At 34.2% G+C, this 26749-nt stretch overlaps 1 protein-coding gene across 34 annotated transcripts in view; it reads right to left on the bottom strand.

The window, feature by feature from the left end:
* TRDN (triadin) overlaps positions 1-26749 on the bottom strand; it is a 362517-nt gene that overhangs the window by 24741 nt on the left and 311027 nt on the right. For 15 of the 34 annotated variants that reach the window (XM_057311074.1, XM_057311078.1, XM_057311081.1 and 12 more), the window contains 13 exons: positions 22192-22218; positions 21674-21703; positions 17865-17894; positions 16057-16104; positions 14236-14283; positions 12994-13011; positions 10944-10988; positions 8585-8605; positions 6789-6815; positions 5995-6045; positions 5597-5632; positions 4758-4802; positions 2125-2148 (listed from right to left, as the gene is read on the bottom strand). In XM_057311074.1, the coding sequence (XP_057167057.1) occupies positions 2125-2148; positions 4758-4802; positions 5597-5632; positions 5995-6045; positions 6789-6815; positions 8585-8605; positions 10944-10988; positions 12994-13011; positions 14236-14283; positions 16057-16104; positions 17865-17894; positions 21674-21703; positions 22192-22218 (450 nt within the window). Of the gene's footprint in view, positions 1-2124; positions 2149-4757; positions 4803-5596; positions 5633-5994; positions 6046-6788; positions 6816-8584; positions 8606-10943; positions 10989-12993; positions 13016-14235; positions 14284-16056; positions 16105-17864; positions 17895-21673; positions 21704-22191; positions 23540-26749 lie in introns of those variants that run through there. The other 19 variants (XM_057311076.1, XM_057311080.1, XM_057311084.1 and 16 more) reach the window with 6 other exon arrangements.

Here is a 26749-nt window from a genome sequence, read left to right as displayed (position 1 = left end):
TAGAGAATGTGGGTTGAAGGGAGCAGTGGCTCAAAGCAAAAGCTATTTTTGAATTCCTTTATGAAAGACAAATAAATGACTGAAAGATGAACAAAAAGTCTGACCAAAAATAAACACACATGTACATAATGTTGAAAAGGGTTCAAAAAAAGAACAATGGATCTTCAGCTTAAATTATCTTCAGTATATTTTATTTGATAAATATCTGGAGAAGGTTTTGATGATTGCCTCCAAAAAGGCATGATAAGGCTATAGAGAATATAATCTTCCTGTGGGCAGCAACCAATTTATTAAAGCATATCATCTCAAAAAAAATTTAAAAAAATTAAAAAAATAAAATGCATCATCTCATGATGTCCTTGGACATTTATCTCCTATAATCCATAAGAAAGAGTAGACATTTTTTTTTGGTCACACTTTTCTCTTTTCAGTTACTACTCTTATTTCTTATTTACTTCTTATTTACCCTTATTTCTTCCCAAAATTCCTTTTACTCCCTTCTATAAAGTAAACTACAGTTTTCTGTGGCAGTAAGTCTAAAGTCCTCTAGCCTGCAGGGTCTCTACCTCATAGAGCTGTTTCACCCTACATGTTCTTACCTCTACTGCCTTCTGACACTAGCCCTTAACTCCAGCCAACTCGTCTTTTGATGGCCTCTCCATATCATGCTTTTTTGGTTGCTGACTTTGAAATAATATAAAAAATATATATTGGCGTCTGCCCTTGGTTCCTGGCATAGAGTTTCTAAATCTCCTGGGTGATGGAAGGGTTTTTGTTCCAATGAGGAAATGCTTGGTGGGCTCCTGGATGGAGGCTGGTCACCAAAAAGACCATGCCATGATTAGAAGCTGGCAACTTTCAGTTATTCAAAGCTAACCATTCTTCAAAGTACAAATTCTGGAATCACCTGCTTCATGGGGCATGCCCTGACTACCTTTGGCTGTAGGGAAAGAGTGTGGAGCAGGATTGTTCCAGACGGCTTTCCTGAGGATCAAGTGGGAGCTTTGCCCTTGCATCAGTGAGACAATTCTGTGCCCTTGTAATTACTCTCCTTTTTTAAATTCCTGAAGCAAGTTCATGTGGGGTTCTATGATTTGTAGTCAAAGAGCTTTGAATGAGATATGTGGCAAGTACCACTTTTAATGATTGTCTTGTACCATCCTCAATAGTGGTGGGCACAGTGGAAGCACTCAATAAATACTGAGATCTGCTCTGTCCAATGCAGCAGTCACTCACCGCATGGGGTTTTGGGGTACTGAAATGTGACTAGTACCAACTGAAATGTGCTGTAAGTGTAAAACACGCACAATTTAAAAAAAAAATAGTGTAAATTATCAATATATTTCTGTATTGATACATAGTGAAATAATAGTTATATAGAGTTAAATAAACATTAAAATTATTTTAACATTTTTTAACCCTCTTAATGTATCTATTAGAAAATTTAAAATCACATGTGTTGTTCACCTGATTTTACACGGATAGAACTGATTTAAAATGATGTTTTTTTAAATCAGGAAACATGGGAGGGAAGATTTCTATTTCCCAGAATTTTAGGAGCTTATAGGAAAGTTAAAGTTATCCTGTATATTTAGAATGCTTAGCTGCACCTAGATATTGATATTTTAGAGGGTGTTTTCTGAGAGTTTTGTCTGTTTACAACACACGAGGTTAGATCCATTCCTAACTATGTCATTCTTCTCGGATATACAATTATATTTAAGTTAACGAACATTGGAAAACATCAGCAAATAAAACATTGTTGCTCAGCTACATACGCTCCAGGGCAAATTTTTAGTGATTGAAGGTTTAAGGCAGAAACAGGATTAGGTTATTTCATTCTACTTCAATCGCTGAAAAAATTCATGTATTTGAATGCAAGTCACTTTAATCTTCAGGCTTGAGCACATGATAAAGTATTTCTGTTACAAGTCATCATTTCAAATAACATAATTTTTTAAGTTTCAACATAACTAAGTTTAAAAGTTAAATTCCTGTCGGAAGGTTTAGTATGAAATGACTCAATCTCTGAACACATTAAAAATATAAATATTTTATGAATTTCAGCTGGAAATTTATGCCGCGTGCCAAAGAGAATTTATCATCAATATAAGCAGTACTTACTTGATACTCTTGCAGGCTTTTCTGCTAAAAAAGAAAAGAAGAGAAAACAAGTTTTGTTTAACTCAGATAAAATGCAAAGACATTATACGTTGATGGACCACATGAAAGTATCTAACATCTTTTGACTTTCTTATTATTTAAGAGTTAATGAAAGAATATAACTATCGCCTGAGAACATGGATCTTTGAATATATTAATCGCTTTTATGTGAAAAATCAGAAAAGCTATTAATCATTGTAGATGTCACAACATATTTATGCTTTTTAAACACTCTTACTAAAATCAGCAGGATCTTTGTTAAATTAAGTGTCTTGGTTCAACTCTAATTATAGCTAACTTGAGTAAAATTACTTTGCATGACATAATTAATCTAAATATTTGTTTAAAGTTTCCAAATTCCATAAAATGCATTATTGAGAATTATTTTCCTTTCAAAGGTAATAAGGACAAGTAACTAAATCTTAAAAAGCAACATGCAAAATCAGTTTAATTTTTTCATAAAAATTTGTCTATTGGTTTTGATGAGAAACCATAATTCTTCAAAGTAGTATTTTTTTTTACATTAAAGTATATGTATGTAGGACAAAAATGTAGTGACATGATTATCCCAAATAAGATAACAGATATTCTAACTTCTTGAAAAATAGAAAAGATTGGTAACATCTTTCTACTAACATTAGTCTTTTTTCTTTTTTTTTGAGTATAATTGGCACGTAATGTTACATAAGTTTCAAGTGAATAATTGGTGATTTGACAAGTTTATACATTATGCAATGTTCACCGCAAGTGTAGCTACCGTCTCAACATTAGTCTAATTTAAAGGGCAAGGCTTGAAAATATAAATTTTTAAATGAATCTGCATTACACGATTTACTTTAAGACTTGTATAGTTTCTAATATAAACACAAGAATTACAAATTTACAAAAATTCGTTACTGACAATAAAAATTTTTTTCATTTGAGATATTTATGGTTTTGGTGATAGTACAGTCACATGCCTCATGTAGAAAATTACAAAATAATATGTTATTTTTCCCTTAAAAATACTATCACTGGCTAAAAGACAGGAACTTAAAAAAGAATATAATAAACATTTATTGAAATACAATGAACCATCTGTTGAATGAAGGAATGAATAAGAATGTGCCTGTATTCTCAGCTGGCTAAGGGTTACTCTTGTGCTTTCATATATTATAATTTGTCCTGTGTATTCATAATATGAAGACCTTGGAAATGATGGACTCCAGATTGGTAAGAGGTACTGTCCAACCAATATCTAAATCCCTTGTACAGCCGTCTAGTTATAGTTTGAACAGACCACTCCCTTGGAGACCAAGTTCCATTTCCATTTCCATTTTACCTTTGGGCTGCTCTGATTAGTAGAAGGCTTCTTCTACGTGTTCCACGGTGTGATGGGGTAGTGAATTGTGATCGAATGAGTTCAGTTGTTAAGTTTTTGGCGTCATACTGGAGCCAAATCCTTTCTCTACCGTGTAAACATTCTGAGATGTTAGACTTCCTTCATCACACTTACCTCATCTTTAAATTGGGCATGATAATTGGGCCTGTGCTGAGGATTAAATGAACTAATTATAGGGAAAGATATATCAATGAGCTATTTAAGTAACTGGTATCTTCTCATTCTTCTGGCTGATTATCTTAAAAGATGCTAAGCAATATTTTAAAAGTTAAAAAAATAGAAATATAAAATTTATGCCCCTATATGCTTCTACAAATTTGGTTTGTTCTCATTCTAAATTTTACCTTCTAATATTACTGATAATTATATGTCTAAATTACTACGACTATGTGTCTAAAGTATATGTTTAGGTATGTCCTGCCATTTCAGGTATCCATAATACAGTAAGCAGAAAGAAGGAACCAGTGAAAAAACAAGACTCATTCCCCCTCCCCACACACTGGAGTTCTATACATTTACTATGAATGAAAACAGTTGCTCAATTATGGCACGTTTATTTAGCATCTAAAATTAAAACATTTAAATCTCATTACGTTTTGAATTAATTAGATTTGTTTAAAATTATGTCACCCAGACTACATAATTCAGTTATAACATCCATTTATAGTTTTTTGATACTCAATATCACCAAAATAGGTCATTCTCATTTTAGGTAAAGGACATCTTCCTGCCATGCACATGCTGGCATTTTCCCTCTACCCACCACTTTTTGCCTAGGTGGAATTAGTTTAAAGGGTCAACTTTAGATAATAAAAACTATATTTGTGATACTAGCTATATATTTATGTAATACATAAAATAATTCTCAGCTCTATCTGTTTTTACAACTGTATCATTTTTTTTTTACCTTATTATGGATATTATGAAAGTCCTTTGTAATAGAGAAATTTATCTTCTGGTATGTACTGGAATAATTTATTGATTGTTTATGTTGTTAATATTCTGATTTCTTCACATTTGCTAGTTTTCCATTGAAATGTAAATCTCCTGCTAGATTTCCTACCTGTCCACATCCTCTGCTATTAGCAGAAGTGTATAAACACCAGACTTCCTTGCTTTAAAAAATTTAGTGTTAATATTAAGTGCAAACATAATTTAGGCACCTCCATGCCATCTTAGCATTTGAATAGTTACAAAGTTGATTCAAGATTACCTTTTGTCACATTGTGTGATTGAAGACTTTCTTTTCTTGTTGAGCCTGTTGATAAGGAAAATGTAAATTAAGCTATGAATTTTTAAAGGGAATTTTCATAAAAATTTTGGCTCACTTCAACTAAGCTTTGGGAATATGGGAATAATTTAAATATTGTAAATATTTTCTCAGGGTGATTTAAACAAATGTTCTCCTCTTCTGACACTTAACAAACATAAACGTCACCGGTAGAGATTGTTTTGTTTGCATAAACAGAGATTAACATGATTGCAGTGATTACAATATTTAAATTAAGGAGAATCCATGTATGATGGGTCATTCCAAGTAACTGAGTTCAGGGGTAAACCAAGAAGACCAACACAAACAAACAAACAAAACCAACCTGTCTTATTATTAATAATCTTTTTGATATGTCTAAGAATGCCTTCCTCTTGATGCAATAGAATATTTCTTTGATAAGTAAGGCCTTTTTAAGTTTTTCAGAGAACGACATTGAAAATCAGTGATTATCATATTATATTTTGTAGTTTACCAAATAAATACACCCAGTGTTAAGAAAACAAGCCACTTTGTGATGCAGCTTCTGAACCTGTTGTTCTCCAACCACACACAGATGCACACTGGCGGGGACTGGCCTGCCATCCGCTCTTCCTTTGACATGGCCATTACCACATATCCACTGGTTATTTTCCACATTTCTTCTTTTAATCACACTAGTGCTCATCATGTCCACAAATTAAAGTGTTTTGTTTTTTTTTTAAGTGATATAAATAAGCCTCGACTCAACTAGTTTGGCTTCAGGACTTTGCATTATGCTTTTCCATCTTTTAAAAAATTACCTTTTTCTTCTTTAAGATGTTTCATTTCTGTTTTTTCTGTAGAGGAAAAAAAGGTAATTTTGAGTCACGTACCATTAATTCATAGGTTTTCCTAAGGTTTGGAAATAAATTTTGTGTAGTCAATATTCACAATTTAGGCATTATATGAAAAGAATTCTATGTTGTTAATTTAGAAAAAGCAGAATCTACATTTCTATTTTCTCTAGATATCTAACAAGGGATAGCTACACTCTTGCAAGGACAATCCTACAGCGAACTGCAATTCTGATACGCGCTTTAAAATCTCTATCCACATTTTCCAGAGTTGTTTTTAAATGATGTAATTTGTATAATATGTATTTTTTATTTCTGCATTTTTACTGTTAATTTGGTGTACATGTCATAAGTGTCATCCTTACCTTTACTTTCTTTTTCAGATTTTTCAATTTTCTTCTTCCCTAGGGGAGGAACTATAACAACAAGAAATCATCAGTTTAAAAACATGACTTTCTTCCTCAATCTTGAAGTAAACGGTTGGAGATGGGACTTAATCCCATAAGTGGAGGGGGTCAGGGCTCTGCATTTCAAGATGTGAAGAAAGCTCCTGTGTGTGAAAACACACGTATTTTTGTTATGCTTGGTTATTTGGCTTATACTCAATCACGTGGATGTCAGAGCCCCCTCGCCTTTACTTTTTGTCTTTGTTTTTATGCACTTTGAAGGAAAGCTAGAGCAGGCCATGCATTTATATTAAGTGTAAACTAGTAACAACAGGACAAACACCCAAATTTTCCATTGTTATCTTTAGGATATGAGAATTGAACTGGTGCTATGGATGCTCAATAAGCAAACTGGAATCAAAACAATGGCGGTCGTAAAATGTCTCCAAGTGAAATGCGAGCACATGCTTTTCAAAACAGTTTCAGTTGATTGATGATTTCTTCAACTGTAGTTATCAGACAAGAGTGAGAAGAAAACCAATACGTAATGAGTGACAACCACGTATGTAGTGGAAACGTGAACGTATGCTATCTTATTTAATACTCATAACGAGCCTTTTGGGAAGCCATTTTGTCTGTCCTACAGATGAGGAAACCAGCAATCTGAGCTGGTTAAGGGATTTTCCCAAATGTTACACAGCTAGATAGAGACTCAAATTTACATACAGATCTGTTTCCACAGTGTTACCTCCTTTGGGAAAGTAAATATTTACCTGATTCTGTGACTTCTGATGTTTCCTCTTTAGGAAAAAAAAAAAGAAGAATATAGTAGAAAAAGAAAAGGAAAGGATAGTTTTGCATTTCAGTAACAGACAATTGAGCTTCATCTCCAGGTATTTCCTATTAAATTCCACTAGTAATGGCAATAAACACATATGCTCAAAATGGCAAAGAGACACACTAATAACCAATATCTCTGAAAACTGTAACTAGAAATCTATTTTGAAATTAGAACCACTCTACAAACCAATCTAAAATATTCTATGCATGTACAGTAGAATTAATCAAGTTGAAGTCCTTCGGTTGGCTTTCTTAATTACAAATTGCAAATTATAAATCTCTGCTTCACAAACTTTTAACTTGATCTTCATATATGCATGCATGCACTCATTCACTGAATATTTATTAAACAACTTCATGTATAAGATGTTATACTAAATGCAGTGGGTTGGGTTGTGGGATGAGGTTGAAAAATATCACAGAAATAAATTCAACTCACAAGTGACTACTGTCAGAGTAGTGAGGCAAGATATAAAATGCTACTTATCTTTAGTCTATGGTATTACAAAACCACCCTCTCTTTTTGTTCTTTTAGTTAATGCATACACCAATAACATTTTAAAATATAACATGGCAGGTTTTTAAAAATATATTTTTCCTCACTGTTCAGTTCAAGTGAGAACATTTTTATAAACCTGATCCATTTAATTATTAGTCTTCTATAACTTCTCTGGAAGCTATATTCAAAATTCAGAAAAATTGATTAAAATATTTCATAATAATGAAGCTGAAAAATGAATAACATTTCATAAACAAAACAGTAATTACAAGTGATTATGGTGATACTTCATATCAGCATTGTAGTTTTGACTTTCAACACTTAATTTTTGCAATACTCTTCATATCCGTAGCAATAATAAAAACTAAATGTATTAGAGATATTCTCCAACCCAAAGGCAACATTTAATATTTTAACATCAGATTCAATTTGAAGAAAATTGTAGCTGCATTTGTAAAGAATCTGTCATGATACTGTTAAGGAACCAGGTTATTCCTTGGCATTTAAAAACTTTAGATACAACTTCTAGATACACTTTTGATTGAAATGCACATACTTTTATCCCAGGTTAAATCTGGGCCATAATTTAACAGTATTAAATAATAATTTTGTTTTTATGAAATTACATAAAACTTCATAAATTTTCAAAAATTGTTGCATTTGTATTGCTGCTTGGAATGTCAAAATAAAACAGAGATTCTGATATGCTAAAAACACCTTACCTTCAGGCTTAGAAAAAGTAAGATAATAAAAGTCTAATGTGCTAAGATTCAATAATTGGAGGCAGGTATTATGTTTTCTAAATTTTTCTTAACCCAGCAGTGACTATTAGAGGAGTCTCCATACTGTGTTTACTCAATACATCCTAACAAACAAATGGGAAGTACATAAAAGAGAGATGAAACCACTTTTTTCCACAAGGGCATTAGTTATCTTGGTAAATGTATTCATTACACAGGCGTGAAAACAGGAAACATTTTTGGCATTCCCTCACATATCCTGGTACAGTGTAATATCTCTAATAGGTGCTCATAAAGACATGTTCAAGGATTAATGAATACAATACTCAATATTCCTTATCAATCAGAATCCTTTACACAGGTGATGGCGTACTGGCTATTGCATGAATAAACATACTGTCTTTTTTTGCCTGCAGATACAATGCAAAGAGATTATAAAATTAAAGTAATTAAAGAGCAAATTCTTAAAATTTTAAAGTGGTACACTTACTTGAAGTTGGTTTAGGCTTGTCTAAAAAGTAAAGAAGAAAAGAAAACCAGAGATCATTTAAACCTATAGGTAAAATATCAGTCCTTTATATTCCTGTTTCTATTTTAGTTAAAATAGGAATAGGCTAAGCATATTAAAATGAGCAATAGAAAATGCATTTTGAATAATTTTAAAGTTATATTCCTAATGAATTCCCTATAGAAGAAATGATAAAGCTTTCGAATATAGAATCTTTTTGGTCTCTTTATCCCTATGAAACCTTATCTTTGATTTAATGTAATATGAATGCTCACAATAATTTGAAAGCCTTACTGCTTCTGAACAGCATAAAATGCATATTCTGCCATCATCCTTTCTGAATACATGTTAATATTAACTATTTGGTCTCCCAACTCAGTATTTTAAATGAAGAAGTTGATTTTATAAACTCTCAGGAAGAATGAGGGCGCCTGGGTGGCCCAGTAGGTTAGGCATCTGACTCTTGGTTTGAGGTTCAGGTCATGATCACAGGGTCCTGAGATCTGGACTGCACTCAGCGGGGAATCTGCTTTCTCCCTCCCCCTCTGCCCCTCCCCGTGCTTGTGTGCTCTCTCTCTCAAATAAAATATATCTTTAAAAAAATATTTGGGGTGCCTGGGTGGCTCAGTCAGTTAAGCATCTGCCTTTGGCTCAGGTCATGATCCCAGGGTCCTGGGATAGAGCCCCACATCTCATTCCCTGCTCAGCGGGCAGTCTGCTTCTCCCTCTCCCTCTGTCCGCCACTCCCCCTGCTTGTGCTTTCTCTCAAATAAATAAACAAAAATCTTTTAAAAAATTTTAAAAAATTAAATAAAATAAAATCTCAGGAAGAATAAATGAGTGGTAGGTGAAAAGCACAAAACTATACTATCTAAGTACATGATCTCTTTCTCTGATATTCTTTGTCTTCCGAAATTACTAACAAAAACATTAATTACGTAGTCATACACCTAAAGACCCATTTATTCATAAAAAATGACAATATGTGGTCAAGTTTATGAAGAATTCAAATCATTCAAAACTGGGTCAAACTAATTCAAAATCATTAACAGTGGCAATATAAATTAATACAACTTATATCAGAGAACAACTAGAAATATTTATACAAATTACATTGGATATAACATTTCACTAAAAAATTTTACTTTAAGAAATTTTACTCCAAAGATAAATTCACAAAACTAGATTGGTAGATATATTTAGCTTTGAATATCATTACAGAAAGCTTATTAGACAACTTAAGCATGACAGTCAGAGATTAAAGTAATCTGTACAACTATACAATATAATACTATTAATGTGGAAATTCTTCATGTGCTGAGATTAAACAATTTTCAAAATACATTCTTAAATAGAAAAGTCCAGGGAAAGGGTAATTTATAGTACATCATGATTTGTGTAAATAAATAAAAGTGGGGATATATTTATATTTATTTGTATATATGTATGTGTACATGTGTATATATGTATATATGCTATGTATATATATTGCTAGAATGAGACAGTAAGAAATAACAGTAATTACGTATTGGATATTTTGGGAATGGGAACTGGTAGAATAGGGAAAAAGAGAAGGGAAGGAGGAATATTTTCACAGCCTCCTATAGTGTATGATTTAGTGTTTGAACTATGTCAAGTATATTTTTTAAAAATCAAATTGTATTTTTAAAAGAATTAAGCTAACATTTTTATATTTTATATTTAAGAAGAGATATTTAGTTGAAATTCATAGTTTTCAGTAAAATGTAATTTGTGTAATATGGCAAGATATTTTACAATACTACAGTGAATCAACTTAATCATTGACAAATGACATTAACATTGACAACAGTGAAAGGGGCTTATTAGTCATGAAAGCAATAGTATTTTGTTAATATTGCTGTATTATAATGATAAGAGGCTCTTAACTATAGAGAACAAACTAAGGGTTGCTGGCAGGGAGGTGGGTGAGGGTATGGGCTAAATGGGTGATGAGTATTAAGGAAGGCTCTTGTGATGAGCACTGGGTGTTGTATGTAAGTGATGAATCACTGAATTCTACTCTTGAAACCTATATTACACTATATGTTTACTAACTAGAATTTAAATAAAAACTTGAAACAAAAAAAACCTGTACTGCTGTATTATATAGCATGTTTGGCAATCCTATACATATTGGTTATAATACTTAGCAAAATGTATTATTGTCAACAGTAACATAACCTTTTGTCAGATAAACTAGATTTTACTAGAAAACCACAAGACTAAACAGTACTAGGAAATAAGTTGAAAAGCACTTATATGCTTTGTTTTAATTTTTAATTTAATAAAAAGAGTGAATTAAGACAGAATGTAAATGCACCTGTTTTTATAGATGGAGATTCTTTTTCTTGGTGTTCAGCTTTTTCTAAAAAGAGAAATTAAAATTAATTGGCAATCTGTGGATTGTTTGTGTAGCAAGCATTTCTTATTTATGTGTTTGCAGGTGATCCTCAGTTTATGTGAGAAGCATGCCCTCAAAGTCATTTGCATGTTGGAACACAGAAAGCACATTGCCATAGAAATGCATTATAAGCAAGGTCAGGTTCATTCTCAGGGCATCCTGTAAGATAGTACAAAGGTTCTAGCCCTCTTGGGGCCATGTGGTATAAAAAGAAGAGGATAGAATACGACAAAGAGGAGAATAAAAAGAGGATTTTTTTTCTCTGCTGAAGGTAGGGTCATCCCTTGGGGATACTTTAAAGCAGACAACATTTGCCTTTGGCATTTTACAAGCACCCCTTTTTACCCCTCTGACTCTTTCTAGTTCCTTTCCTGCTAAGTCAGAAGCAATTTGTGCTGGACACTAGTTTCTTGTTGAAAATTTAACCTGGTCCCGCCCTATATCAGAAAGTATCATATTTTGTATTTTCATTTTCCTGGACCACCCTCTTTCCAGGTCCAGTTAGAACTCTCACAGATGAATCTCAACTGAGTCTAGGACAAGACAAATGGAATCAAATGTGTAACTGATATTCCTCTTAGCCCCCTGAAAAATATTTCAAATAAAAATAATAGGAGAGCTCTCTTTTGTCAAAAGTGGAATTTCAAATGAAGCCATTATAGGGTAGGATACTTGAATGGAGTGAGAATAGTAGGAAATAGAGCCAAACACTGCCAAGTATTAGTTCTTTCTAATCATCCTCAGGGTTAGTCCTCCTGAGCTATTATTGAAGTTTACCTGTCCTTTTCTTCCCTCACTCCTGAATTTGGAGATTCTAAGAGTACTACTATTCTCCCCCCACATCATGCACCAACGGTGAAGTAGGTGGGAAGATGCAGGACCTATGTTGTCATAAGACTAAACTGGATATTTGTAAATTAGGGCTTGACAGCATTTAAGAATAAAAGTTCCATGAACTCCGTCTGCATAAATGTTAATATTAAATAAGCATGCAAGACAAAATAAAGTTGAAAAGCTGATATTCAACTTATTAAACTGGCATAATAACAGCACTACAAAAATATAATGGATTACAGTAACAATAATAATATAAAATGCGTATTCAAAATACATGCAATAGGTTCTAGAATGTGAATATATTCTCTTAGGTTCCATACATTTGCACCTTATCTCCTGAAACCACTTACATGGTCTTCTAACTTATCTCACCAAATTCATCTTTGGACTGTGTCAATCCATTTTTCATATAGGATCTAAGGAATATTTGACCAACATGCTTTCATTGAAGTTGTGTTTCATAAAAACACAGCATTCAAGGACCAACATCACAATTTGGACACGATTTTGGACTTATTTACTACCTGTGTGACAATGAGCCCATGTTCATGCCTTTTTGAGTCCTTTAAACTCTCTGCCAGTGTAATCTCTGAATCATTCTTGAGCAGTAAAATGGAAGATCTTTGAAGTTCATACTCATGAGAAAAGTCCATGATTTTAAGGAACAAATGGCAATATGATTATAATCTCATGGATATCTAACTATCAAAGTCTACCTACAGTATAATTAATGCTACTTAAACAAACCAAAAGCGATATGTGGTTCATAACACTGATAATTGTATATCATTTCATTTTCCTTTTTTATTCACAATGTGCAATTTGAGAGATTGTCAATTCACTCTAACTTCTTAGTGGTATTTTATAGTCTACATGGACTCACTCTTTTAGTAATAGGAATAGTGATACAACTTACAAAGATTTCTTCTGTATAACTATAGCTAAGTATAAATTAGTAGTGAAAGGCAAAGATGTCAAATCAAAGCTAGAGCAAAACATTATTTTATCATCTATACAGGTAATTCAGATTAAGGCAACACTAAAATTAATAATTAAAGAAAAAAACAAGCAAATTTTTAAAGTTGAAATAGCCAAGCAATGCTTTTCAGACTTTACTCTTTTCATCTCTTACTTGTTGGTTTGGGCTTGACTGTGGGGAATGGAGAAAAGTAAATGGCATATTGATGAGTGCAAACCATTGAAAAACATAACTCTTTAGCTTCTGTATTTATTTCTTCTTAGTTTTAGGTTCTCTTCTTATATTAAGTTTATTCCATTCTCTCTGAGCACTATTATTTCACTCTCAGCAAATATATCAATCACACTGCTTGCTGAAAAATTATGACACACAAAGGGTATGCAAAATTTAAAACAATCTACATATTTGGCACACAAATACATTGGGCTAGCTTCTTGATAATCCCAAATACCCATATAACTAAATGAGATCCTCAGGGGGCCATATTAACACCTTAGGGTGCAAATTAGAGGAATGCTGAAATTATGAGTTTGACAGTGGCTTTAATACAGTACAAGGAACATGTGAGGTGATGTGTAAATGACCTTATAAGGTTTCTTTCTTTCTCATGTGTTAATAATCTATAATTTTATATATAATTAGTTCTTTCCTGAATTCTATTATATTTTCCTCTGAGAAACTATATTTAAATCTTGATTAGAATGATTATCTTAGTTAAAATGAAGAAATTACTTCATAGACTTTTTCCTTTGAAATGATATTTTTTATTAACTCTATTAACTGCCAGTTGCCCAGGTGGGTAGAATTTCTACCTTGGAATTCAATGGAAGAGATTCAGTGGTCTAGGATGTCAGTTGATAGGACATTCATTCATCTCTATAGGAAAGAACTTCAGGATGGCAAGAGTGTGTCCGTTCCTTTTTTCTCCTCACACAAAATACTGAGAGATGGACTGTTTTAATATTATATGTTCTGTATGTTCATACAACCACCTAACTGTCTGTGGAGCTCTCGTGAAAGGTCATTATTCTATCTAATGCATAAACAGCAGATTTCATAGTTTCAGATTCTTGTGATTTTACATTTGGGGAAGGGCGGTTTACAATAAGATTAAACACCTAGCAGTATATGATAATCAGTGTATTACTTGGATTACCTTACGAGTTATATGTAAGTTAAGATCAATCACAAATAATTAAATTACATCGCTCTAGTATTCCACTGTTAATTTTATTGACTATCTTTCAGTTATTTACAAGAATACACAATCTTAGAATTTATGGCACTAAAACTCTACACACTTCAGTGAAGATGTGTGTATGTGTGTGTGTCGTGTGTGTACCCACATAACATAAAGCTGATACACAGAAGGAAAATATGAAATATCTTATTTACCTGTTTTTTCTATTGTGGTAGCTTTTACCTGCTTGACAACTTTTTCTTCTGTGATAGGAAAAAATGTTAACACAAGTAGAAAATTTAAATGCATCAGTATAAAACAGTGACATATGTGAACTTTGATATTTTGTATTTTCTTTGAAATAACACCAATACTGAGAAAAACTGAGCTGTTTTTTTTGTAAAGCAGCAAGTGATATCTTCTATTCAAATTGGTTGGAGCCAGAGAAAATGTGTCCAATTGCAGACATCCTTTGCAGTTATCCTGCCATAGAGTTTTCCTAATTGGAATCATCCCCTGACCTGCCAATACATACTCTACCCCTTGCCTGCACTGTTTTTCACTGTATTTATCTACACAGGGGTTGTTTTATAAAACGAGAATCCTTTTTTAATCATTGAATTAGAACAGGAAGAAGTAAGTTTTTAAATTTTTCCTGTGCAAGATTCCTCCCTGGGAACCCAGGATTAGCTTAGTGACCCAAGTTTTTTTATGATACAAAGCTGGGGAAGGGCAAAAGGGGTACATTGATGGGATGTCTTCTGTACTTTATGCTTTTATAGATGTGGTCAAAGAAATTTGGGTCAATGTAGACAGATTATTACAATGATCCTATGTAAAATTAAACTTTTCAATAATTCAGCAGTGGGAATGAGTGGATGAGAAAGTTTCCCTGGGAAGCAGAATTTAGAATATGAATATTACCACTAAAATAAAAGAAAGGTGTGGCTGGAGGACAGTGTACTTGCTGTACCCTCAGAGACTAAACTCTCTCACTCTCTGTACTTCAGCTCAAAATGACTGACATTTGGGACAGTCAGGAAAGTAACAGGGTTTTATTCATTCGATGAGGACATTCTAAAAGTTATTTCTAAAGTTCTGCTTACGTCAATGGAGACAGCTATTCTTGGTTCCTCACACTCCAAGTCGGCTTTTTCTATTCCTATTGGTGTCTCATATACTTTAAAGCATAAGCAAATGAAATCAAATGGACTCAAACCCATTTTAAACAGTTTTTCTACAGTAAAAATTTTGAAAGTGTAAGCGAAATGTTTCCGAAGATATGCTTAGAGAAAGTATGTTTTTAACTTATTAAAGATTCTGGCCTAGCCACATTCAAAACTTTGGGTAAATAATTCAGCCTGGGATGAAGGACAATTTTCTACAGAATAACTGAGGCTTAGGACTGCCTCCAAATTAAACTCATATTTAATTATTGTAAACAAAAACTTAAAAGTTTTTATTCTTAAATTTAAAAAATTGATAAATTTGTTTTGGTAAGTTCTGTATGTCTTTTAATGAGCAGAACACACTGGCTTACCTCTACTAGCTCCAAAATGTAATTATGACCAGGAATGAAAACCAAAGAAAATGAGGCAGAGATAGAAGAAGGAAGGAGGAAAGGAAACAGGGAGAAATGTTGATTTCCTTTTCTTGGGATTTTTGGAATCCAACATGATCATGTTTGAATGAGCCATTCTGAATTGTAAGTTTCCTGAGGATGTCTTGCCCCAAACAGGACAGAACAAAACAAAGTATAGAGCCCATTCACCTGAGTACTGGCAGAGATGATTTTCGTACTAAGCTAAATCTCTGATGGGAAGGGATAGACTAGGTGTCTAGTTACACTTGACAGGTCAAGTCCTCAGTTCAAAACACATTGTGAAGATGACTAAAATTGGAGATATTCCAGAAGTTGGATGACTTAAGACATGAATCATCCCTGAAAACTTTAGATTTCACATTAAGCTCTTCGTCCTGCTGAAACCGGAACAAGGAGAGACAATTTGTTACTGCAGATACCACGTGCAAAATACCTGGTTTCCCATGAGAAACAGTCTTTTCTGGTTTCGCTATGTCTTGTTCTGAAAATAATAAAAAAAAATCTTTTCAGATGTTTAGAAGCTTTATAAATTAACATATGGCGATTTTTTTTTTCTGTTTCATAGGCTAGTGATTTATTAAGCAGAAAATAACAGACAGATTTCAACAAATGGTCCATGGAGAAAAACTGTTTCTAAATTTTCATGTCTTTTTAATTTGTATGAAAAACTTAAAGGTTTCAATTGCATGAAACAATATACCAAGAATTCTTATATACGTTTAGGTACTTATAATTCCAAAGCATAGGCTGTAATAAAGCATAAATGCCAAAGTATAGATAGCAAATCTACATTACTGAAAACATTTAAAATTTTTTTGTCAAAATTTATTTTGGCAAGATATTTTGACAAGATGAAATTAATATATATACTATGTATTTGAGTTTTTTCAGATGAAGTTCAAAAGGAAACATTTATGTATGAAAAAAACTAGACTCAATTCAACTACCTGCAAAATTGTGGTATTTTATAATAATAACTAAAAGTTTTAAATGGCATTAGGCCTAACTAGAAGTTTTAAATGGTTTTGGGCTTCTGGTTTAAAAAAAAAAAATAAAGAAAATGCAAAATGTTTCCATCTGGTAACATTCATCTGCAGAAAAAAAAAAAAAAGTACAGTCAGGAAAATAAATCATAAGACAGTACTTAGGGAGTGCCTGGTTGGCTCATTCCAAAGAATGTATGAGTCTTGCTCTCCGGGTCATGAGTTCGAGCCTCATGTTGGCTGTAGACATTACTTAAATAAACAAAAAAACTTGAAAAAATAAATAAAAATAAAAATAAAATAAGACAATACTTAGGCATTTACAAGCCTTGATACATTAAAAATATGTTATTTATAAGAGCAACTAGAATCAAACATGATCAGTTGCTAGGTAAGCTTCGGTGAGAATTAAAGGAGCATCTAAACTTGGATTCTTGAATTTGTTAATATTGAGGAATACTGCTGTGTAATTTTTGTAGTGAAGAAATTGTTTCCATAGAGCCTGAGGGTTTTTTTTAACTTGCCCCAGGTCAGTAGCTAGGTGGTACCAGAGCTAGAACTTAAACACTAAATAGCAGTGTAAACTTGGAAAGGTCACCCTGATTTTAGGTCAATGTTACCTCTCAATAAAATGATCGTTAGTCTGGAACAATCTCTGAGTGGGAGTTTTGAGTAAATCAGACATGGGCAGAATCCTAGCTCCAACATTTATTAGCTTGAAAATCTTGGAAAAATAACTTATTTTCTGAAGTTAGTCTATTGAACTGTTCCCACAGACATTAAATAAGGATAGTAATTGTCCTGTTGCATGTCTTTCATAATGATATGTTGGAAATAAAAACTGTATGCTATTTCTAAGCTCATAATAATGTGTTTAATAAGTTCTTGTCTTTTTTTCTTCAAATCCCAGTAGTCTATGATTCTGTGATTTTATAACTCTACTATGTCATTGGAAATAAGCCTACAAATTAAATATGATCACACTAGGTAGGGTTTGAAGGACTCCAAGAGATGTCTCCTGAAACCTAGAGTGTCTGCTGCGGTCCATTTAAAAACATATTCTAGATGTTCTCACTTACAGAACATCCCCATTCTCAACTAATCCAGTCCTAAAAAGCATATAGAGCAACAGAAAAGGAAAAATAATGAGGCTCTGGGAGACTCTGTAAGTCTCCAATGGTGGGTGGTAAATCTCTTTCAGTTCTAAAATGAAGGCAATATCAGTTCTGTATCTACTTAAGAATAAAAATATTTTTACCTGGTTTTGCTTCCTTTTTAACTTGTGACCCTAAAGGGAAAACAAAAGGCAGAAATTTAATAATCTGAAAAAATAAACTAAAGCACAAATTTGTTTCTGGAAATTATTTTATTTTGTTTACCATAATTAAAAAGGCAGAATTTTACTAAAAATTATTTCGGTTTCCTGCTGGTTTGTTAGTGCTGGTCTATTAAACACACAGTAGTTAATATCATGCAATGTACTTATCTGCCATTAAGCTGTTGCTACTGCTAATTGATTTCAAGTCAAATTTTCTATGTTTTCTCGAGATGATTATTGTGGAGTATAGTTTCAGTGTCAATATAAGTGATTTGATGGCAGGAATAAGAAGAGTATCTTTAAAACATATTTAATTGAGTACTCATATGATTTAGAAATTTAGACAAACACTGTTATGGCTTGAATCATATCCCACAAAAAGATACGTTGAAGTCCTAACTCGTCATACCTCAGAATGTGATCTTATTTGGAAATAGCATTGTTGCAGACACAATTAACTAAGGTAGGATGAGGTCATACTGGAGCAGGGTGGGTCCTTAATTAATCCAATCTGACTGGTGTCCTTATAAGGACAGGAAAAGAGACACGGAAACAGAGACACACAGGGAAATAAGGCTATGTGAGAATGGAGACAGAGCTTGGAGTGATGGATATACAAGCCAGCAAACAGCAAGGATTGCTCACAAACACCAGAAGCAAGAAAAACTGGGAAAGAATCTCCACATATTTCAAAGAGGGCATGGCTCTGCTGACAACATGACTTTGGACTTTGAGCCTCTAGAACTGTGAGAGAGTAAACGTTTCTTGTTTTAAGCCACCCAGTTTGTGGCCCTTTATTCCAGGTACCGAGGGAAACTAATATCCAGGAGATGGGGGGCTGCTGTAACAAATATATATGAATGCGAAAGTAGCTTTGGAATTGGCTGATGAGTAGAGGCTGGAATATTTTTGAGACACTTGATAAAGAAAAAACAAACCCTACATTGCCTTGAAAAGGATATTGGCAGAAATATTGATGAAGTCTATTCTGCTAAGGACTTAAGAAAGAATTAAGGAGAGTTATAAAGAAAGCTTCTGACAATTTAGAAAATATGTATACCCTCATCAAATACAGACATCAACAAAATGTTGCTGGAAACAGGGATGGTAAAAGTGCTTCTGGTGAGGTCTCAGAAGGAAATGGGCAACATGTTATTGGGCTCTGCAGGAGTGATCTTTGTTATAAAGTGGCAGAGAACTTGGCTGAATTGAGTTCCTCAGTTGGGTGGCAGTGAAATCATGCGCCATGAGATCAATGAAGTTGAAACTAGCAGAAGCTTTAAAACTTGTTTTTCATAGAATGGTTTCCTTCTGGTTAGCTATTACGTTTTTTCAGACTCCACTAACAAATCCTCTAGCTGTCTCCATGGAGGCCTGGACTCAAGGTCCACTGATATGGTTCCAACCTATGAATAAACGAGGCTCTCAATTTCTTCCTGAAATAACAAGCTTAAGCCCCCATCCAGGTTATACCAGCCCTCAGAGCTTGCCCACAGCCTCTTCTCCTCATCCTAAGAGAAGCTCCTCATATCAGAGGCTGAACTTTGCCTTGATCTGGTGTTAAGTCTCCATCACAAAGTGAACATGAGATGGATGTTACATATATGTTTGCTTAGAGCACATGCTCCAGCTTCCCTCATGAATAATCATAACTTCCCCACCCTTTCCATCAATAAGTATGTAATCTACTACCCTGACTTTCCCCTTTAAAACCCCCTGCTTCTTAACTAGGAAATTGGGAGATGGTCTTTGGGCCTCAGTCTACCATCTCTCCAGGTTGCCAGCCTTTTGAACAAAGCAACCTTTCCTTTGCCATCGACATTTGTCTCTGCAGTATTGGCTTTCAAGCTGTGAGCAGCCGAACTTGGGTTTCAATAACAGAAGGTAGAATTTGTAAGTGAAGAACATGGATATCTAGCCGAAGAAATTTCCAAGTAAAGTGTGGAAAGTGCAGCCTGATTTCTCCTTGCTGCTTATAATACAATGTGAAAGGGAGGATAAATTGAGGAGTGAACTGCTAAGCAAAAGGAATCAGCCCTTGATGATTTGGAAAATTCTCCACCTATCGAGACAGTGCGCCCCGAAGACGGGGCCAAGAGAGTGGCTGGACAAACTTGCAGATCCGATCTACCACCTCAGCAGAGGGCAGGAATAGAGATGTAGTTACGGGGAAGGATCTGTGGAGGACCCTCTTGTCTAACGGCTTGGATCATCATGAATCGAATGTGGAACTGGTCATGTTTTTGAGAATTCCATTCAAGTAAAAACAATGCTGTCTGACAGAAATAGAGAACGAAATGAAAGAATAACAACTATAACAGCAGAGTCACAGACTCAAAAGCCTGGGTTGATGGGAATTCCTTGAGTGGAGAGGGCAGGGCTGCCACCCAGCAGCTACCAACCTACCAGGCCCAGAGGACAGTGTATTCAGCCAAAGAAGATAGTCTCAGCTCCTGACAGCTAATAGAATTTTCCCTGCTATGTTTTGCATTTACTCAGGACCAATACCCCTTCTCCTTTTTTTTTTCTTTCCCTCTTTTGAAATGGGAATGTTTATCCTAGCCTTTCCTACTGTTTTATTTTGGAAGCAGATAGTTTGTTTTCTGATTTTGCAGATGGAGAGAAATTTTCTTCAAGAAGAATCATACCCTGGGTTTCACCCATAAATGTTTAAGATAATGAGTTTGAGAATTTGAATTGATGAACTTTTGGACTTAGTTGTTGCTAAAATGGTTTGTGACTTTTAGGGATGTTGGAATGAGGTGTATGTGTTTTGTTACATGTAAAGGGCATGCATTTTGGGGGGACCAGAGGATGGGCCTTTGCGGGTTGAATTGTGTCCTCCCAAAAGATAGGCTGAAGTCCCAACCCCAGCACCTCAAAACATGACCTGATTTGGAAATAGGGTCTTTAAGGTGTAATTAGTTACGATGTAGTTGTATGGGAGTAGGCTGGGTCCTAAATCTAATATGACTGGTGTTCTTACAAGAAGAGGAGAAAAGGCAGAGATAAAGACACAAAGGAAGAAGATGTCTGTGGAATGATAGAGGCTGAGATTGGAACAACGCAATTTCAGGCTAAGGAACACCAAGGATTGCTCGCAAACACCACAGGCCAAAGGAGGCAGGGAAGGGTTCTTCTCTCCAGGTTCAAGGGAATCATGGCCCTGCTGACACCTTGGTTTCAGACTTCTACCTTCCAGAACTGTGAGAGAATAAATTTCTGCTGTACTAAAATACCCAGTTTGTGGTATTTTATTTTATTACAGCAGCCCTGTAACACTAATAGTTGGGAAACATCAACCAAAATTTTAACTGTTTCGAGAATCAGATTTCTGTTCTTTTTTAAAAAGTTTCTGCTACATACTGCAGCCCTCAGAAATATTCATCTCACTCCGGCACGCCCCCAAAAAACAGAAGAATGAGAGGATGTGTTTTTCTGACAGGATGTCTGTGTCCTATAGTAATCAGCAAAAATAGGGGTTTTGTGGGACTCAACTCAATTAGTCAATTGCTTCTTCTGAATCAGATCAACTTCTCTCAGCAGTTTCTCTTTTGTAAGTAGAATTTTTTCTAGGAATAGGTGGCATAGATAAATGTGTATTATGTTCGTCTTATTTTAAAATAGTTGGTAAAGGATAACATTTTTGTATAATATTTACACTATGACACAACACTGGCAAAGAGGTAATATGCTACTCGTTATAAATATGAAATGCAAATATGAATCTCTATATGAAATATACATACCTGGTTTCTCTTCTTTTTTTACTTGTGTCTCTAAAAATACAGGTGAACATTAATAATGATGATTATGTAAAGATATTTTTTCTGTACTCATCCATATTTCTTTTACATGTTATTCACTATTTTTTAATCTGCCATATTATTTTCTCCTTTTTATAAATGCAGCAAACTGATACAAACAGACAAAGATTCCTCATTATCAATCGTAGTAAGAATTATTTTGAGATAAAATGAAAATGTGAATTAAGATTTTTATGAGAAGTTAATGAAAGGTATTGTTTTGTACCTTCAGTGAACAAAGGTTGAAGATAAATTTTAGCATAGCATATTCTCAGAAACACTAAGGATATTAGAATTACAAAGGATATTAGAAATATGAGGATTTTAAGCACATTGTCTACACAAAATAGTTAAGCCTTTGACTTTAAGCAAAATACTCAACTATGATATCAGAGGATGAGTAAAAGCATGTGTTTAAGATTTGTTTTATTTATTTATTTTTTGGCATGCACATAACATACGTGGAGGCTTAGGCTTGACTTCTTTGCCTAGAAAAAGTTTAAAAATGATTAAAGACTGGGTCAGTAAATTGTTATTGAATTGACATTGAATATGATAGAATGTTACATATTCGAAACTCAAAATAAAACAATAAACTCCGACTATGGTTCTTTATTTAAATTCTACAGGATATGTAATTTAATGTCCACACAAAATCACTAATTGAAAAAAAATCATTTTTAAATAATAAAGCTCTTGTTTCAATTTTATTGCACCATTAAAAATAATTTGCTCACAAACTCTTGTGTGCAATGTTAACTTTTAAGTCTAACATTAAGATAGAACACATAATCTTATTTTGAGAAATTACTTCTAACCCTTTATTATTGAAAATAAAAAATATAAGACACATTGTTTTCTTTTCCATTAATATTATTAATGTTATCTGTCCCAGGATAATATATTAAAAATGATTGCTACTGAATTTGAAACTCCAGATGACTAGAAATATATGCTTTTATTGCTTGTTGGATCCCTAGTAAGGATGGGCAATTTTTTAATGAAGGTCAGTTAGTGTATAGTTTTGACTTTAGGCCATATGATCTCTTTCACAACTATTCAACTCTGCTGTTGTAACACAGAAACAACCATCAACAATATGTAAATGAATAGGCATGGCTGTGGTCCAATAAAACTTTATTTATAGAAAAGACTTGTGGTCAGTCTTTAGGCTATTGTTTGTCAACCTCTGCCTTCTCCACAGTCAGTTTTAATTTTCTTTATTTTTTATCTCAACAAGGATTTCAACAGTAAGCAAAAGCATCTTCCTTTGATTCTATATTCCCTTGTAACTATCATCCAGTACCTTTCCATCATTGTTCAGCTCGGCTTCTTGCGAATGTCATCTTTACTTGCTTTTTCTACTTCTGGACTCCCATTTAATCATTAATTCACTAAAATCTGGCTTCTATTTCCACCATTTTATTTATCAGGTCTCTCTGGTCACCAATTCCCCCCTCCACCCCACTTGCCAATACCAATAGATATAACTAATTGTATCAATCACTTTTTTCTTTTTAAATTCCTGTTCACTTGACTTCTGATTAGTCCTCACACTTAAAACTATAGAAAGCAGACAAAATATGTAAAACACTGGCTTTAAACATATTGAATATAGACATCAAAGGACAGCGATTTTTAAGTGATGGGATACAAATGAGGTGTGTCCTATGATTGTCCCAGCTTATGCCTTAAGAGAGTAATAAGGCCTTAGTGCAGGAATGGAGCTGAATTGATGAGATGGAGCTGGGAGTCTGGAAAGGCCAAGACAGCTAGAGATCACAGGTCAGAGTCATGCAAAGTAGAGAGCTGCAGGGAAAAGAAGAAAAGAGAGAGAAAAAGAGATAAAGAAAGTTCTGGGGATTTGTGGAAGGCCCCCTTAAATCTTCAGATGAGCACTAACCAGCATAGGCTTACAAGGAAACTACTTGAGGCCAGGGAAAGAAACAATGGAAACGATACTGTAGTTCTTTACAGTAAACATTGAAGTTGGGTAGTGTCAGTCTTTCAAGTTTGATCTTGAACTTCAGTATTGTGTTGGCTGCTGTGAGTTTTTGGGTTTTTTTTTTTTTTTCTATTCCACATAAATTTTAGAATCAGTTTGTCAACATTCATGAAATAACTTGCTGGGATTTTGATGGAAATTGCATCGAATCTATAGATCAAGTGGGTAGCAACTGACATCTTAACAACATTGAATCTTCTACTTCCCAAACATGCAATATTTTGTAATGATGTAGAGATTTTGATTTTTAATTTTTTTTTTATGGGAGCTTTGTTCCCTTCACTTTTTATTTGGTTACGTTCTATTTAGGGCTCAGCTCAACCAACTCTTCTTCAGAAAGCCTTTTATCTAAGGTGGTTGGGCTGCATGCCCCCTTTATTCACCACTTATTTTTTAGATCTTTTGATCATTGTTAATCACAATCTATTGTAAATATTAACTTGAACGAATACCTTCCCTTGTAGACTGAGATATCTGAAAACAGATAATGTTTATCCATCACTGAATCCAGGGACCTGGTATAATACCTAATACATGATTACATAGTATGCACTCAATTATAGTTTGTTCATTAAGTAAATAAATGAAATAATTAATGAGAACAAGAGAAGGTAAATAAATGGAGAAATCAGTCAAGAAAAATGAAGTTAGGAAAATGTATGAATTCAGGAATTACATTAGAACACAAAATGCATGTTAAAATTATTACATAGTTCCTTGGACTGGCATGATAATCCACCTCTCAGCTTTCTAGTCTCAGGCAAGGATAAAAAGTGCAATCAAACATAAAATTTACAATGTTTTAAGATATGAATAAGTTTTTAAAGAGAATTCCTAGCATAGCAATTCCTGGTACTGTTACCTGAAGTAAATTTGTTTTATGTGTTCTCAGGGGAATAAAGTAGTATAACGTAGTATAACGTAATAAATAACATCTTAAAAAAAATCCCTACCATAAATACATAACAGTTTTTACAGAATTCCACCCTCTGCTCTCACCATGGACCAAGTACACTATACCAAGCCCAGTCCAATGAGAGAAATGTTATTTTGGGCTCAGTCATTGTGGCTCAGGTATATCGCTATGAACTCTGCCTAAATGTAAGGATAAAAGCAAAGTTACAGAGACTCTCGGCAGTGACATTTGGAGTACTGAACGCTCATGTTTCCTTCTGAGAATCTAATAAATCTATTGACATAAGCCTAAGAAACATGCATGAATACACATTAAAAACACAAACACACACAAGTTGTGTGCAAATATAAGGTTGTTCAATTACGCCCTTGAAGCCAAGCTAAATTAAGAAAATCTTGATTTGAAAGTTCTACTCATTCTTACAATCAGGTTGTGACAAATACTGGACAACTATTTATTTCCACGGAGCTGTTTAATTATGAAATCTGGGTTTCAGGGTTGTTTTTTTTAAAAATATTTTATTTATTTATTTGAGAGAGAGAGAGAGAGATCATGAGCAGGGGGAGGGGCAGAGGGAGACATAAACTCCCTGTTGAGCAGGGAGCTGCACCCGACTGGATCCTGGGCCTTGAGATCATGACATGAGCAGAAGGCAGACGCTTAACCGATTGAGCCACCCAGGCGCCCTCGGGGTTGGTTTTTACATGCCCTCTCCCATATGTATTTATTTCCAAGTCAATTTCAGTTGCAGCCTACATTATCTCTCTAATTATTCTGCTCTTCTCTTTACATTCTGCCTTATGGATTTCATTGTGTTTCCCCAAAAGTTATTTTGAAGTCCTAAGGCTCAGTACCTTGTGAATATAACCTTATTTGAAAATAGGGTTTTTGCAGATAAAATTAAGATGAGGTCATTAGGTAGGGTGCATCCTAATCTAATATGACTGGAGTCCTTATAAGAGAAGGAGAAGAGACACAGAAATGGACATGCATAGAGAGAGGGACGATAATGTGAAGACATACAGGGAGAATACCATGTGATGACAGAGGTGGAGATTTGAATGATGTTTCCACAAGCCAAAGAATACCAAGGTCTGCTGGCAATTCCAGAAGTTAAGGGAAAGGTATGGAACAGATTCTCCTTCAAACCTTCATAGAGAGCATGGCCCTGCCTATATTTGGTTTTTGGACTTCTGTCTCTAGAATCATGAGAGAATAAATTTCTATTATTTCAAGCCACCCAGTTTGTGGTACTTGTTACCATAGCCCTAGGAAACAAATACACTATGCCAGTACTTTAGTCCAGCCCACCACTGCTTCTCCCCATAATTACCATGAACATCCAACCTGGTCATGAAAACATAGGCTTTCTTCCCTCACTCTTCTTTTTTTTTTTTAAGATTTTATTTATTGATTTGACAGAGAGACAGCCAGCGAGAGAGGGAACACAAGCAGGAGGAGTGGGAGAGGAAGAAGCAGGCTCCTAGCAGAGAAGCCTGATGTGGCTCGATCGCAGAATGCTGGGATCACGCCCTGAGCCGAAGACAGAAACTTAACGACTTCGCCACCCAGGCGCCCCTCTCCCCTCACTCTTCTTTCAACTTTGTAGCCAGAGAGATTTTCCAGAATGCATGTGCAATCATTTCACATATCACATCTCACCGTAAAGCATGGACCATCTTTGTGAACTCCAACTGCCTCTGCCTGGTCTGTGAGGTTACTAATGAGTCAAATCGCTGCATCTCATTACCCTCTCCTCTCTCTTCACCATTTTGTACTCTATATTCAAGCCATACTGAAGTATTGTATTTCTAAACACTAACTTAAGGTGTCTTTTCTCTCTGGGCTTATATGTCTTATATGTTGATCTCCCTGTCTAGAACATTTATCCTCTTTTTAATCCGGCTGAAACTCATGTATTATTCAGATATTATCCAAAAAATAAGCTATTATAGATAGCTTTCCCTTAATCCCTCAGACTGAGTTGGGTACACCTTTCATATTCCAATAGTATTACCTCTCTTTATATATATTTATAATTAATAATACTGTATTGATGCATGTTTACTTATCTCCTCCAATATCCTGTAACTTTCAT

Source organism: Ursus arctos, unplaced genomic scaffold (assembly GCF_023065955.2).
Source record: "Ursus arctos isolate Adak ecotype North America unplaced genomic scaffold, UrsArc2.0 scaffold_13, whole genome shotgun sequence".
Taxonomy (NCBI): Eukaryota; Metazoa; Chordata; class Mammalia; order Carnivora; family Ursidae; genus Ursus; species Ursus arctos.
This window is presented reverse-complemented; position numbering and strand designations above follow the sequence as displayed.